Source organism: Peromyscus eremicus, chromosome 4 (assembly GCF_949786415.1).
Source record: "Peromyscus eremicus chromosome 4, PerEre_H2_v1, whole genome shotgun sequence".
NCBI lineage: Eukaryota > Metazoa > Chordata > Mammalia > Rodentia > Cricetidae > Peromyscus > Peromyscus eremicus.
This window is the reverse complement of record NC_081419.1, coordinates 85,969,421-85,986,356: the sequence shown is the minus strand read 5'-3', so window position 1 is coordinate 85,986,356 and position 16,936 is coordinate 85,969,421. Positions and strand designations below refer to the sequence as shown.

At 36.2% G+C, this 16,936-nt stretch overlaps 1 protein-coding gene across 1 annotated transcript; it reads right to left on the bottom strand.

Annotated features, from left to right (window-relative positions):
* Positions 1-2,686: 2,686 nt before the first annotated feature.
* Positions 2,687-3,630, bottom strand: LOC131908451 (olfactory receptor 4K3-like). Its single transcript, XM_059259494.1, is given in 2 exon segments — positions 2,687-3,445; positions 3,448-3,630. Coding segments are annotated over 2 exon segments (939 nt in total). The 5' UTR covers positions 3,628-3,630.
* Between the last annotated feature and the right edge of the window lie 13,306 nt (positions 3,631-16,936).

Genomic DNA, 16,936 nt, shown 5'->3' with positions numbered 1-16,936 from the left:
CCAATAACAAAAATAAGATGACGCTTCCATTTTGGTTTTTTAAATGTTGGTATCATGAATAGGAGTGAAGTTCATGAAACATTATTTCCTGTATGTGTTGAATGTATCATAAACGTTCCTATTTTACATTTGAAAAAGATAGTTTGATTTCTAGGTTCACTGAAAACTTTTTTCATGTTGGCTAGCTTTCACAGTGCAGGAGGTTATTTATTCAGACTACTGGGAGAGAAAGGGCATTATGGGTTTGACACAGCATTGGACTTTACATGATATAGTATTGACTTGCCAAGCAGGATGGAACAAGAGTGACTTGGCTATTATGGACTAACCAACTCTTTTCTGATTGGATTTAAGACCTGCTCCACTGTAGGGAATGTATGCCTGGTATTGTAAACCTAGCCAAAAGTCAGTATCTAGAGGGTCATAGGAACTAGGGAGGAACCTACTATTTTTATTTCTAAATTTTTAGGCTTACACCCACAGATTTGTGCTACTTGCAAACTTTGTCAGAGATGCTTATTTTTTTATTTTCAGTGTTCAGTATCAATAGAAACATATATAATTGGCCATGGTGCTGAGAATGTGGATTCTCACCCTTAAATGGAACATCTTTAGTCAAGACTAAGGGAACATTTTGGAAAAGGAAGTGGAAAGAATATAAGAGCTGGAGGATTCTGTCTTCTGCACATGGTTATTATATTCATTGAATTCACATTATCTGTGGTTACCTGCCTAAGACCTGCACAAGATCAAGCCAGATCCAAGTTTTGCATGGATGTAGGAGGAGCTCTTGGGGTACCAACTTTAACTGGGGAGCTATTAACTGATTGTTAGCTGCTTTAGGAGGGATAATCATTCTTCTTTGGAGGTTTTACCATGTGAGGGCTGTCTGTGTTGCACTGGATGGCTGCATACTTCTCCACTTAATAGGACCACTAATTACATTTAAGATGACTTGATTTTTGGGAGAGGATCATGTTTACTGGCATCTGGAAATACTTTGAGGGAGGAAATGGGGTTATATATGATCATATTTCATTACATACATGTGTACATTCTCAAATAATTAATTTAAAAAAGAAAATTTAATAGAAAATATTCCTCACTCAGGTTATATTCTGAGGATATAACTCAGAATGCTAGATGAGAACAAAAGTATCTGAAGTTGACAATGAATAAAAAAGGTTAAGTTCTTATTTTTATTAGTAACAATAGATATAATAAGTATAGCTGAGGCAGTGAATACACATCTGACAGTTGTTTAGTGCTATGTACCAACATGTGCTACAATTACAGTTCAGAATGTATATCAGAATTGTTCACAATTCACACTGTATAGTAAAAACAGAATGTTAATTATGGCATTACATAATTAAAAATAATCTAAATTTAAGGGGATAGTCAGGTATTTCACTTAGCATGAATTACTGTTCTTAGAAAATCATTATTATTTTCGCATATTGTGCAATGACATTTAACAAATGAATACTGTTAGAATAAAATTGTTTTCTGCATCTTTTAACTATAGAAGAACTCAAGTCTGTTACCTGAAAGAATTTAATATATATTTCAAAGTCGTCTTCAGCTACTAAAACATTTGAGTTAATAATAAATGTCTTTGTGGCAATAATACTTCTAATATGACAGGCAGACCTGAACAGACAGCTAACAATCATAAACATATTTAATGATCATTTTGTTGTATTTTTCCTATATTATAAGATAAAAGCTATATATATTTTTGGTCTTATTTCTGTTATTGTTCTTATCACTGAATTTAAATCCATCTCTTGAGAAAAAAGAGATGTATTATATCTTACGATGCACATTACTATGTAAACTGCAATTTTCAGAATATTTGAAATGTCAAAGGTCATACTTAAATTTTTATTCACAAATAAACATTAATATTGCAATGAAATAACTCTCAGGATTTAAGTTTTGTAAAATTGTTTATTATATATTATTAGCTATACCAAATATTTAAATATAAAGAATAGGAAGCAAGGCCATGGCCACTATCTCAGAAAGATTATAGTTCATGATTTTATTGAAATAGTCAACAATAATTTGAAGGACAAATTTTTGTTCTTGAAACTCAGATAATTGAGAAAAATCAGTATTAGTTTGTTTATATAACTATTTCATTTTAATTAAGGTAATAAAATCAACACTAAATAATGTCTAGTGCTATTTTGTGTGCAGTTTATAACTTTTGTTTTATTCTTTCCCATTTTTTCTATTTCCCTCTTATTATTTTGGAGAAAGCTGGAATAAAGTAAAAATAATAATGTTGCCATGTTAGAAAGGGTGAGTAAAAGGCTTGTGGGTAGTGTTAAGGCAGATTATTGTTTTTTGATGTTGTTAGAGCAATATTTAAGTGAACTTTACAAAAAATGTTGTTTAGGAGCTTGACAAATACATTTAGGTTATTGTTTATGTTGCTGTAGATATTTAAAAACCTTTTCAATAGTTTTCTCATGAAGAAGTGTCATTTTAAATTTTTTTCAAAAATAATTTAAAATGTTATAAGTGATTAAAATGTTCAATCTCCAGAATTATATTGAGCCTATTACATATCAAAAAACTATAATTAAGGTACATACAATTAACTGTCACAAAATTTCAACCTTTCCTCATTTAGCAAAATATAAATTTTAAGTATTTATAGTAGTTTTTCTGGGTATTATGTATTTACCTTGTTATTCATGAAATAACTTTTTAATCTCTTCATAGAATTTCTCATTTCTTTATTTCTCAGTGTATAAATAGCTGGATTTAGAAGAGGTGCAAAAACAGAGTAAAATACAGCAAGAAATTTGTCTAACCAGGTGATATTGAGTGGCCACACATAGATAAAGATGCAGGGAACAAAAAAGATCATCACCACTGTGATGTGGGCAGTACAAGTGGACAGGGCCTTAGATGCACCAGAATTAGAACTCTGCCGAACAGTGAAAAGGATATATGTGTAGGATATGAGCAACAGAATGAAGCAGGTTACAATCACAACTCCACAGTCAGCATTGACTAAAGTATCTAAATCATGGGAATCCATGCAGGCTATGTTGATCACCAGTGGTATGTCACAGAAGAAACTATCAATTTCCAAGGGACCACAGAGAGGCACCTGTAACACTGCCACAAGCTGACTCATGGCATGCACAAAGCCAATGGCCCAGGAAGTCAACACCAACCCAATGCATCTTTTCAGGTTCATAATGGTGAAGTAGTGGAGTGGTTTGCAGATGGCCACATAGCGGTCATAAGCCATTACCACCAGCAGCACCATCTCTCCTGCACCAATACAATGGGCAAAGAAGACCTGGGACATGCAGCCTGCAAAGGAAATCGTCTTGTTTTTTCTGAGAAAGTCTGCAATCATCTTGGGAGTGGAGACTGAGGAAAGCCACATATCAACAAAGGACAGGTTGGCCAAAAAAAAAAATACATTGGGGAATGGAGATTGTGGTCAATAGCGATTAAGACCATTATGACAATATTTCCAGACACAATGAGCAGATAAAAGATCAGAAATATTATGAAGAGAAGGACCTGAAGATCTTGTGAATGGGAAAGTCCCAAAAGCACAAATTCTGATACCATGGACTGATTCCTGCCATCCATTATACTCAGGATGTCTTTAAAAACAACCTGCAGATAAAGAAAGATCAATTAGATAGATATGCAAAATGACTTAACTAGTCAAATCTGACCTTCATATTGCAAGTTAACATATATGCATGAAACAGAAAGGCTAAATGTAAAGACAAGTCTTGGCCAACTTTGAGAAGCATTGCTGCCCAAGTGAGAACTAATGAGCCAAGTCCAACTCCCCATGAAGAAAAGCATCAGGTGTGAATGCTATCCACATGCTCCATTAGGAAATTGCTCTTATAGGAGTGCAGTGAGGAAGCAGGACAACAATTTGAAAGCCTAAAAATGTCCGAAACTCCACCTGGAAGGGAGTTTCTGCTTATCAGTCTAATAAAAAAATGATCTGAATGTGTCACCAGCAATCATAACACTTTATAATAGAAATGAGGTTTATACTTTGGACCTGATAGGAATTACAACTGTCTTTAAGATACTTCATACTTACATTTCCTCTAAGTTGACATACACTTATTAACTATGAGAATTGGAAATGCAGAAAAACAATTGGCAATGATGACTGTTTTCCAAAACCTTAACAACTATTTCATACTTCCTTTTATTGCTTAAGAGTGCATCTAGGAGATGTTTTCAGAGGTCCTAGGTTCAGTAGAATCTTCTACTGCTTTACCTATAATTCTTGTCTATAACTTGATAGCAATTCCCATAGGTAATGCTAACTTTGGCTTGTAAATGAGTACATTTAAAAAAATCATTGATATTCAGCCAGGCAGTGGTGGTGCACGCCTTTAATCCCAGCACTCGGGAGGCAGAGCCAGGTGGATCTCTGTGAGTTCGAGGCCAGCCTGGGCTACCAAGTGAGTTCCAGGAAAGGCACAAAGCTACACAGGGAAACCCTGTCTCGAAAAACCAAAAAAAAAAAAAAAAATCATTGAAAGGAAACACACCAAATTATCACTGTAAAGCATTTAAACCAAGTATTTATTCTTTTCTCTAATTAAAGACTTTTTTCGTGTAATTTGTTTTGCTTTAAAATTATAAACTTTGTAATAATGTATTTGTATTTTTATGAGCACTTGTGGATAAAGTTTAATATACACTTTTTTCTTTGTTTCTTTCTTTCTTTCTTTTTTTTTTTTTTTTGAGACAGGGTTTCTCTGTATAGCCCTGGCTGTCCTGGAACTCGCTCTGTAGACCAGACTGGCCTTGAACTCACAGAGATCCACCTGGCTCTGCCTCCTGAATGCTGGGATTAAAGGTGTGTGCCACCACCACCCGGCTTTAATACTTTTAATAACACTTTAAATACGTACTATGTTGTAGATCCTGATTACTGTAGTTGCTCCTAATTTCTTGTTTGCTGCCAGATTGCCTTAATCTGATTTCTGAATGAACAAGTGTTATGCCTTGTTTCATTTAACTTGCTATTACACTTACTGCTATTTCTGAGCTGAAAATTATCTTATCTATAGTGAACTCTATGATTAAACAATACTGCAATTGTTTAAGAAACAGGAAATTATTGTACAATGCTAGCTGGGTGTTGCTCATGCTGATCACTAGGAATAATATTGATGCAGACACTAACACGCTTCTGTGAGTATGCCTTTTCGTGGTATGTGCCCTGATGTTTATCCACAGAAACTGCTGTTGGATTAGGAAAGATAGAGAAAACCCATTAATTGGCTGCTAAAAATGACAGAAGACAAACATTGCTCAAGTCCACACATAATGGGAATTGGTAGAAGAAATACCTAGAAATATTTTAAGAATTATCTTAAAGAAAATGTTGGAAAGATGAGTTGTCTTATCAAACTCACGATTTTTTATTGGGTTATATTTTCTTCCATCTGACGTGTATATGTGAAGACATCCATTTCATACAGAGAGTTTATTGGAAGTACTTCCCCCCGTCCTGACCTATATTCACTCCTGAAGTTGTCCCGTGGGTAAATTCACCTGTTCTGTGGAACAAAATGAGAATCCTGGTAATAATTATCTTGGACATCTCTCAGGGATTTCTCTGCTTGCAATGATACCAAGTTCTACATATCTATGAAAGTATAGAGGTATTCTTATTAATTATCCCATAATTGACATAATTAGTCCATATCTCAAAATTATTCACTTGACCAATAAGAAGTTTTCTGCTAATATGTTCTGTTATTTTATCTATATCATCAAAGTTAATAGAATTGGTTTATAGTTACAAGAGGTCATGTGCTGTACGATGTGACAGGAACAAAATCCATGCTGTGAATACAGTTCCCTAGTTCATGACAAGGGTGTATCAAATTGGCATTTGGTCAGTCGATTGATCCCTTGGTTGATGTGTTTCAGTCTGATTTGTGACTGTATGTGATGGTGACAGGTATAATTTGGTGACAAATAATCAAAATTTTATTAGGCTTTTAAAATTTAATTTTTGTTTTTGTTTTTATTTTATTTTATTTTACAATACAATTCAGTTCTACATATCAGCCACAGATTCCTTTGTTCTCCCCCCTCCCGCCCCCCTCCCCTTCTCCCCATCCTACCCCCTATTCCCACCTCCTCCAGGGCAAAGCCTCCCCTGAGGACTGAGATCAACCTGGTAGACTCAGTCCAGGCAGGTCCAGTCCCCTCCTCCCAGGCCGAGCCAAGCAACCCTGTATAAGCCCCAGGTTTCAAACAGCCAACTCATGCAATGAGCACAGGACCCGGTCCCACTGCTAATTTTAGTTTTATCTTTTTATATTTTGTTCTTATCCCTTAGAAGCTCGTTTGTTTTCTAATGACAGAAAGAAGCTGGATCCTGATTGTAGGGGAGGTGAGGAGGAACTGGGGGGAGTAGAGGGAGGGAAAACCAGGTTCAGGATATAGTATATGGGGAAAATATTCAATTCTCAATATAAGAAAAAATGGGCTGTGTAGAAATGAAAGTGGCTAAAAACATCTTGAAAATGTTCATGATCCATAGCCATTAGTGAAATGAAAATCAAAACAACTTTGGCATTTTATCTTTCCCCAGTCAGAAAGGCTGAGATCAACAAAGCAACTGAGAACAAAATGGTGGTGAGGATGTTGGGAAACAGGAAGCCATATTCGTTATCAGTTGGGTTGCAAACTGGTCCAGCCCCTCTGGAAATTAGTGTGGGGAATTCTTCAAAAGCTAAAAATAAGTCCACCACGTGACCAAGTCATACTACTAATGGCACATGATCCACGGACTCAACCTCATACTCCACAGATACTTGTTCAGCAATGTTCATTTCTGCCTTGCTCATGACAGTTAAGGAATGACCAATCCCAAGCTCCTTCAGTTGGGGAGTGGATAACGAAAATGTGATATATAAACACTATGGAATACTATTCAGCTGTAGATAAAAAAATTAAATAATAAAATTTGCATGTAGGGGTTCATGGAATTGGGAAAGATCATATTGTTTGAGGTAACCCAGACCCAGAAAGACAAACACCAACCCTTCATTCCCATCTGAGTCTCCTAAATTCAAATCTTCAGATGTAAGTATATAACCTAGAGTAGTAGCAGAAACCAGCCAAGTAAAAATGGACCATGGAGGGAACAATAGAAAGGGGAGTAAGAGAGTACAAGTGCTTCAAGAGGGAAATATGAAAATGGGGGACTTTAGCTGGGGAGGGGAGAAAGTGATCAACAAAGAAGGAGAGGGAGAGAGAAGAAGAAAATAAAATTAAGGATCATCTACATATTTATTTAAAATTACATATATTACATATATGTTTGTGTGTATGCATATGCAATATAGTTTAAGTAAAGTTATCCAACTTGGGCTGACAATGCCACCCATAACAGCCTTAGAGTATCTAAGAAGACCTTGTACCAGGCATGAGATACCCCATTTCCAGTCATTGCTGGGGAATTCAAGAGAGTTCTAAAACAACAGGTTATTGCTGTTGCCTCCCAGAGATTGAAGGTAATTTCTTATTGCTGGGGAAAAAAATGTTACCATGTACTTTGGTCACAGGATGAAAAGGGTTCAAGCTGGATTTGACCTCAAAGCTATTTCCTTGATGATTAGCTTTCATAGTACCAGAAGTTTTAGTTACTATAAAAGCATCCAAGTTAGGAAAGTAATTAACAGTTGTAGCTAGCTCTGTTACATATGAACCACAAAACCTAGCAACCTGGCATCATGTCCCTAAGTGTAAGAGCCAAAATTTACTCCCTGGGTCAAAGTTATCTAATGAGTAATGAAAACCTGTCTGGGATGTATGGGTCTCAGCAAGGCTGATGTTGAGACAAGTTTATTGTAAGAAATCAGACCTTCTATACCCTTATCAGAAACAGAATACAATGGAGTTTGCTAGAATCAATACAATTGTAGTTGCCAGGATACAATCTCATTTGCAAGTTATAGATGATATACAAGGTTAATGTCTAAGGCTAATTATCCAGACACGCTTCTATATGCTTCACAGACTTCTATGGAACACAGACAAACTCAGGTGGCCTGAATGCTTCACTGCCTGGGTTAATGCCTCAGTTTCTCACAAACTTAAAAGAACACTGTGCCCCAGGAGCCACAGACTCTAACCTGAAAGACCTATGACACAATCCTCTCAAGGCAAGCTGATGAGGCCAACTTCATGGTTCTCCACACCTAAGGGCGCTATAATGGCACTCACATCTTGGTAGTAACCAACTGTTTCCTAATAGGACTTGAGGTCCACTCAATGGGAAGGAAATCATACCTGGTAATGGAAATCTAGTCATCTACCTGAAGCTAGTGAGACCATGAAACTTAGTGGGGAACTTAATATAACATTTTACTAAACACTGGTTTAGTAAATTCTAATTGCATTCTAAATACTTATCCTTAAACTCACAGATAAGTATAACTTGAATCTCTCATCAAATAAACATATCTCTATAAGAGATGGATACCATTACAGAAAGATACAACTGGTCATAATTCAAAGAATAAGGGATCATGGGCTAATGAGCCCCAACTGACACATCTATAACATAACTTTTGCATCTAGTGTCAGGGAACATTGCAGAAAAGGGCTTTGAAAGAAAGCCAGTGGTTCAGGAAATGTGCTGTGAGATTGTATCCAGAAATGACAAGAAAGCTTCATCCATGATACCTAAACAGTATGACTGCTTAAGTAGGACCTGAACAATGACTACAACAACATACATGTGATGTCAAAGGAGAAATATCACAGAGCCCCAACCCTATACAAAGAATACAGGATGCAGAGAATAGAAGAAACAGTCTTCCGCAGAGAGGAACCCTATAATTGGCTATCAAATACCAAGTAGTAAGTCCTGAAATCATGTACATATAAGTAACATTAAATGGACTGAGCTGATTGTATTTATATATTTAGACATGTATACATACATACAGCAATAACAAAGAACAGATTATGAATGTGAGGGAGCTAAGGGGGTGTATACAGCTGAGAGGTTAAACGGAGGAAAGGGAAGGGGAATGATTTATATATATTTTAATTTAAAAACTTTAAGAAGCCAACAATCAAAGAAGTATATTGCTGTTTAGACTACAAATCCTCCTAGAACCTCAACAGAATTGTAAATTGTATTTGGCAGTCATTTTTCCCCCAGAAATGCCACCTTGACACAAATCTTGACACATTTGCCAACAAGTGAAACACAGAATCCCTTGAATGCTTCTTCTTTTTAAATATTCTTTCATAGTTGCTTTAGCATTTTATAAACCAAAGATACATGGTGGTAAGTCATTCAGATCTCTCAAAGCCTCTCCAACTTCACAAACTCATGTCACATTTATAGATCAATGATATTCTAAAGCTTTATACCATTCCTTAGACTCCTGAGGAGTCAATCTCAGTCTGTTTCTCTTCCTTTAACATTTTTATTTATATTTTGAGAACTACATACAATTCATTTTGACTATATTCCTTCCCATCTTCCAAATCCTCCCAACTCCTCCACTACCTTCCTACCCAACCAACTTTCTTTTTTTCCTCTCTCTTAAGAAAACCAAAGGAGTCCTGTGGGAACGAACTTCCAAACAACCAAGTTTCTCCACAAACTGATGGCAGAGTCCTATGAAATAACATCCACATATCTTACTGAACATGGAGAAGTCAATTTCATGCCTTCATAGAACCTTTATTCTTACTGGCTAATGTTCTTGGTATGGAAGGTATGCAACACTAACAAAAAGAGAAATGTAAACACAGTCACAGTTACAAAGCCTTTGATTGACAATGGTGTACTGTCTGCAAAATATGCTAGTGTGGTGGTGGCACAATATTGTGGGAGTAACCAACCAATATCTGATTTTATTTAAGGTCCACTCTATGAATTTGAACCCATGCCCATTGCTGCTTGGGTAACCAAGTACTTGAGACTAGATAGCCAAGAGACCTAGGAGAAAACCAAATATTACTGTGCTACAAATGCAATGCAGCAACAATTAAATAATTCCTTCTGATATTGTGCTATACTCATAGATGGGTGCCTTGCTCAGTTATCATCAGAGAAGCATTCTCCTGCAGCAGATGGGAACAAGCACATAGACTCCCAGCCAGCCAATATACAGAGAGTGACAGACTTTGGAACATAGCCCTAAATGTGATGTTTCCTTCAAATCCATCCCCTCAAGGCTCAGGGAACCCAGAGGAAGAGGAGGCAGAAAGAGTGTAAGAGCATGAGAGAATAGAGGTCACCAAGGAAACAAGGCCTTCTAAACACAGCAGGACTGACGTGCATATGACTGAGGCTGTGGCAGTATGCACAGGGCTGGCATGAGTCTGCACCAGATGGGGTCTTAGAGCTAAAAATGAGAAGTGGTTACATGCTCACATCTCTAACCCAGAAGCTCTCCAATTGATAGCCACTTGTAAATATAAAATTAGTTTTCTCCAAGCAAGTCTCACTGGAGAAACAAACTATTCTTAAGGGTAGTACCCATCCCCAATAGTAGATAGCCAACAGAAAATGAACTTAAATGCATCTTTGGAGGTTTCTTGTTTCATAATGTCATATCACATGTTTTTTTTAAAATTTTTTTACTTAATTTAATTTTTTTAATCCTACAGATTTTATGTATATATCATGGCTTCTGGTTTTGTGTTTTTGTGGGACTTCTGAGAGTATGACCAAGTGGGTCTCTGAGTCTATGTCTGTTTCTTGTTCCTTCTCTCGGGTTCTTTTGCTCCTGTTTGTTTGTTTTGTCCTATTTCAATTTGTTTGTCTTTGCTTTATCTTATCATTTTCTGATTTATTTCACTATTATCCCTTAAATGCCTGTTTGCTTTTTAAATGAGAAACAGAATAGATGTGGATCCAGATGGGTGGCGAGCTGGGGAGGAGCTGGGAGGAGGAGAGATGGGGGAACTGTAGTCAGGATATTTGCCTGAAAAAAAACCCAAACATTTTTTCAATAAAAAAAAAATGCCAAAAACAACAATAACAAAAAAGTACATAAGAAACATGGAGTCTGTTTTGTGCTGGTCAACTATGAGAATAAGGCGTGTTCTGAAGTATGATTGAAATGCCCAGTGTCACTCCATGAAGAAAAATGATTTTATATTTCCCAGTAGGTATCAATTGTGAATATGTTCTTGGATAGGGGTGGGCTTTGTGTTCATTTTTCCTTGTCACTGTTGGGATTTTGTCTGGCTTGAGTTTATGCAGCTCTTGTGAATGCTGTCACATTCACAAGTGAATTCATGTGTGTATCTCTTGTGTCTGGAAAACCCAGTTTCTTGAAGTCATCCACCACCTCTGGCTCTTACAATCTTTCCACCTCCTCTTCTGCATAGCTACCTGAGCTCTGGGAGAAGGGATGTGATAGAGCCATCTCAATTAGTGCTGGGTGCTCCAAAGTCTCTCACTCTCTGCATAGGTGGGGGTTCCTACATTTATTACTGTCGACTACAAGAAAAAGCTTCTGTGATGAGGGTTGAGTGATGATGCACTCATTTATGTTATAGATTATGTTATTAGGGGTCATTTTATTGTTGTGTTCATTTAGTAGAGTAATAGTAACAGGTTTTCCCTAGGCCCATGACCTTTCTAGTATTGGGTTATTGTCCTAATTAACAGTGTCAGGTATGAGTTCTGTTTCATTTGTTAAATTAAATCCTTTTTTTTTTTTTTTAGAATTCCTGCATCAGACTCTTTTTCCACCATTTCCACCCCTCCCTACACCCCTCCAACTCCTCCTGTGTCTTCCCCCACTCTGAATACAACTAATGACCTCTTCATCTTTAATTATTAATGTTACACACATATGTAGTTATATGTATATTATGCATATATAAATACAATCAGAGTGTACTTTCACACCTCATTCTTTACTCTCCTGAATATCCAGTAAACTTTCCTATCTCAGGAGATTATCAACATAGACCTAACTTTATTTCTCTTTCTCATGCATTCTAACATCCATGAGAAAAGGCAAACTGTCTCAACTTCCATTTTTTTCATCTTTTCCTGATAAACAATATATCACTGAACTACTGTTATACTAAACAGAGTAGGAATTAGAAAGAAAATTTCAAAATATTTCAGGTAAAGAAAAATAGAAACAGAATATTAAAAAATGTATAGGAACTTATGAAAGCAACTTGAATTTTAGCTTCTTCAAAATATTTGCTAAAACCATAATAATGTTGGATAAATTACATTGAGGTTAAAAATGTATAAGTAAATATCATGACCATAACAGTATTTTAAACTTACTAAGATTAATGCATAAAATTAATTTGGTTTGCATAGAAGACTATTGTTTCAAAACATATAAAGCAATGATTCATAAAAATATACATAGTGGATAAATAGGAAAAATAATGGGAAGTGATGAGAAATCAGGCAGAAAATATGCAAATATGGATAATTAAGGCATGACACCATATGCCTGGAATCTGAACTCCCAGGAAGCTTATGCAGTAGGAATGTGAATTCAAGCCATAGCTGGGGTATTCAGTGAGAGCCTGTCTAAAAGTGAACATATTTAAAAACATAAGATTAAGAATTTAATATCTTAAATAGATATCCCTCCATTTACAGTTTATCACTTTATAGATCTTTCTTTTTATTATCTATTATTTATGAGAATAACATTGGTGTATGGATTAAATAAATATAATGGAATATATGGTTTTGAAGCAAATGTGAGAATTTATCAAAACTGGCTGTATATTAAGACAGATCACTAGTCTTAATAAATTACCTCGGGAGGCAGAGCCAGGCGGATCTCTGTGAGTTCGAGGCCAGCCTGGGCTACCAAGTGAGTCCCAGGAAAGGCGCAAAGCTACACAGAGAAACCCTGTCTCGAAAAACCAAAAAAAAAAAAAAATTACTATTTATTGGTTATCTCTAACTGTGGGTTTTTTAAAACATGAATTCAATGTAAAAAGAAAGACTTCTTTTGCTAACTATTAGTTTGCAATCTTTTATTTCTTTTAGAATCAAATGTTATTCTTGCTAAAAGGACATCACAAAATGGTGTTAAAATATTTTTTTGGAGAATCCAATTGATGTCATATTTTTACTGCTTTTTATATATAATATTTTTGTTGACTATTTGTAAATTTCACATGATACACCTCTATCACATTCATTTCCCAATCCTTCCAGGTCCCCCCACACCCTTATGACCTTTCCCAAATCAAAAGAAGAAGAAAAAAGAGAAAAAAATACCAAGTCCAAATTGTGCTGTTCTTATACTCACTTGAGCATGGTCAAACTAAACGTATAAAAATGGAATACAAAAAAATGTTCACATTAACAATCTTGAGAAAGTGGTGAGTCCATTGAAGTGAGCAGAAATTAGTGCCTGCTTTTGCTTTTAGGAGCATGAGTGAAATGAGGAATGAAATGGAAATGAATTTTTGGAAAGTCTCTTCTGGGATAAATAGAAATAATTTGCTCTCTGACAACCTGTAGCTGAAATTACATGGGTTAGAATCAGGAAGAAAGTAATGAGTTGACTAATTCTGATATAGTCCTATGTTGCTTCAGGATTTACTAAGCATGCCCAAAAGAAAATTGACACCAATGTTCAGCTAAAGCTAGCTGAATAAATAAATGCTCAAAGACAATATTATTGACTGGATTGAAGAGATAAATTCTCATTAACTCTCAGTAAAAGAAAGAAACTATTAATTGCAATTTGTTCAATTCCTTTGCACGAAACTATCTTGTAACAAGGACTTCTGTGACATGAAGTGACATGTCAATAGAAGTAGATGTTAAAATAATCTGAGAGCACCAGTGGTAGTAACAACTATGAGGTTCAAGCTCACTGCCGTCTGAATGACTAGGAAGCTAGTGACAATAAATGCTGATGAGGATGAGGAGAAAGAATAACCCTTATCAATGCTTGTGGGAATACAGCTGGAGCATCCACTATAGAAATCAGTATGGAGGTTTCTCAAAACTGTATGGACACGTACAACTATCATATTACTCAGGTGTACCACTTCTCGATCAGATCTTACTGCATAGGGGTCTTAAACATCCTCATTTTTTTTGATACACTATTCTCAGCAGGCAGGAAATGGAACCAGTCTAGACGTTCATCAACAGATAAATGTGTTTACGCACATTGGAATTTTCATTATCCTTGAATAAAAGTAAAGTGACAACATTTCCAGGTGGTGGAAATAGAATTTGTTAACCTCGGTGAAGTCATCAGACTCAAAGAAACAAATACAACACTCTTACTTTCACATGTGGATCTAAGACTTTCATTTGTATGCGTATCTGTGTACATGTCTCTGTGTGTGCATTTGTGTGTGTGTGTGTGTGTGTGTGTGTGTGTGTGTGGTATATCCATACATTAAACAAACAAAGCAAATAAAACTAACAAAATCCAAAACAACAACAACAACAACAACAAGAACACACACACACACACACACACACACACACACACACACACACACACGGAGCAAACACAAGGGATTATTGCAAACCATGGACTAGATTACCTGCTTTCTAATGCAAGGTCAACCAACTTTAGAGACAAGGCAGAGGTTAAGTGGAACATATGTAGTTTTGCATAGTCGATTAAGAGTATCCAAAGTGTTTGAACTTATTTTAATCATGGATTTCAGTGATTTTGAAAATGCCTCCCACTCTATGGTGTGTGTGAATATTGGAAATTCCCTTTTAATGCATATTTACTCCTAATATATTTCACTCATTGTGTTCTCAGGGACCATTTTAGAATATTTTGGAATTTCAAATTTTTCTTTAAAATTGTTGTCATAGAAATTTGAGCTTTGGATAGTTCCAGTCAAAATAAATTAACACTTATAAGGCATGTGCTGACGCAATCATTGGTGTTTATACATTACATCATTGCTAATTAAAGATCTTTATGGACAAATGAGTCATGAATGCTTCTACTCTCTTGATTTTTGTGGCTTCCACATGATTGTCCTATTGGTTTGCATCCATTTACCATGAAAAAGTCAATAAGTAGATAAGATGAAGAAAATACTGTCCCATCTGCTTCAATTTTAGTGTCTCTAATGGCACTATGATTACTATTCTTAATCCAGATCTCATATTGCAAAGCCAGTTTTAAAAAAACATAGTTGTTCTTTCAGTTTTTCTTTCTGTTATTTTTAATTCATTTTAATTTGCTTGTTATTTGGATTCCTGGGTAATAAATTATTACAAGGAGACGTAAACACTAATTTACAGGAATAGAAGGAATCCTCCAGTGACCCATTAACCACTTTCCCTCTTATAACACTGGGAAAACCAATCTGATTTCAGAAGACAACTCCCAAGACAGATTCTTGGCAGGCAATGTCTGGTCTCTGAAGTTCCTCTTGGTCACTACCCAAGTACAATCAGGGCTCTTAATTAACTGCTTTCACCATGGCAGGGTTTTGTAACACTCTTTCCACAGGGGACTCTCATGCAGCAGACAGAAACTTTCTGCGTTGCTTCGACTCCCTGAAGATGCAGTTGCCTGTGCCCTGTAGTCACAGGAACAGCGTTTCTTCTGTTTATTGTGTCTGTTATCAACAGTACAGCTGCTGATGGGATTTCCCTCTGGCAGTGGTAGCTGAACGTTGGTCTCAGATATGGGAGATTATAAATTGGAGGTATGTGTCTCAACTTGTCCACCATGTACTGAATTTAATTTTTAAATTAAATTTGTAAATAAATCACAATACAGAAAAGAGTGCTATCTTTATCAGGATTTAATTTTCTGTGATAAAATACCATGGCCATACACAACTTGGGGAGAAAAGGGTTTATTTCACCTTGAAGATTACAGTCCATCATTGAGAGAAGTCAGGGCAGGTGCTCAGGGCAGAGACCAAGAGCTGGGACACTGGGGCAAAGACTATGAGGAGTGCTACAGGCTTGCTTCTCATGGTTCAATAAGTTGCCTTTTTTTTTTTTTAAAAAAAGTCTTCTCTGATACATTACATCCCAACCTCAGTTTCCCCTTCCTCCATTCCTCCCAGGCCCTCTTCCCACTTCCCCTGTCCCTCTGATTCACTCCTCCTACATTCCCTTCAGAAAAGAGCAAGCCTCCTGGGGATATCAACCAACAGATGTGGCATAACAAGTTACAATAAGACTAGGCACAAACCTGCTTTTTGAACCCTCCTGGACCACCTGCCTAGGATGATACCTCCTACAGTGAGCTGGGTCTTCCCAACTCAGTCAGCAGTTAAGATCCCACAGGCATGTCCATCTGCCAAGCTAGTGGAGGAATTTTCTCATTTGAGGTTCCCTCTTTCAAAATGACTCCAGCTAGTATCAGGTTGACAAAAAAATTAGCCAGCACAACTGGTAGAAAAAAATATTTTTATAAAGTGATCGCCCTTGTAATTCTTGCCCAAGTCAAGATATTGAAATTGCCAGACATACAGAAAACCCTCATGAAATCAACAAGATAGACAAGCCCTTATCCAAACTAACCAAAAGACAGAGAGAGAGCATCCAAATCAACAAAATCAGAAATAAAAAGGGGGACATAACAACAGACATTGAGGAAATCCAGAGAATCATCAGGTCATACTTCAAAAATCTCTATTCCACAAAACTGGAAAACCTAAAAGAAATGGATAATTTTCTGGATAGGTACCACATACCTAAATTAAATCAAGACCAGATAAACTATTTAAATAGTCCAATAACCCCTAACGAAATAGAAACAGTCATTAAAAGTCTCCCAAACAAAAAAAGCCCAGGACCAGATGGTTTCAGTGCAGAATTCTACCAGATCTTCAAAGAAGAGTTAATACCAATACTCTCTAAATTGTTCCATACAATAGAAACAGAAGGAACATTACCAAACTCCTTCTATGAGGCTACAATTACCCT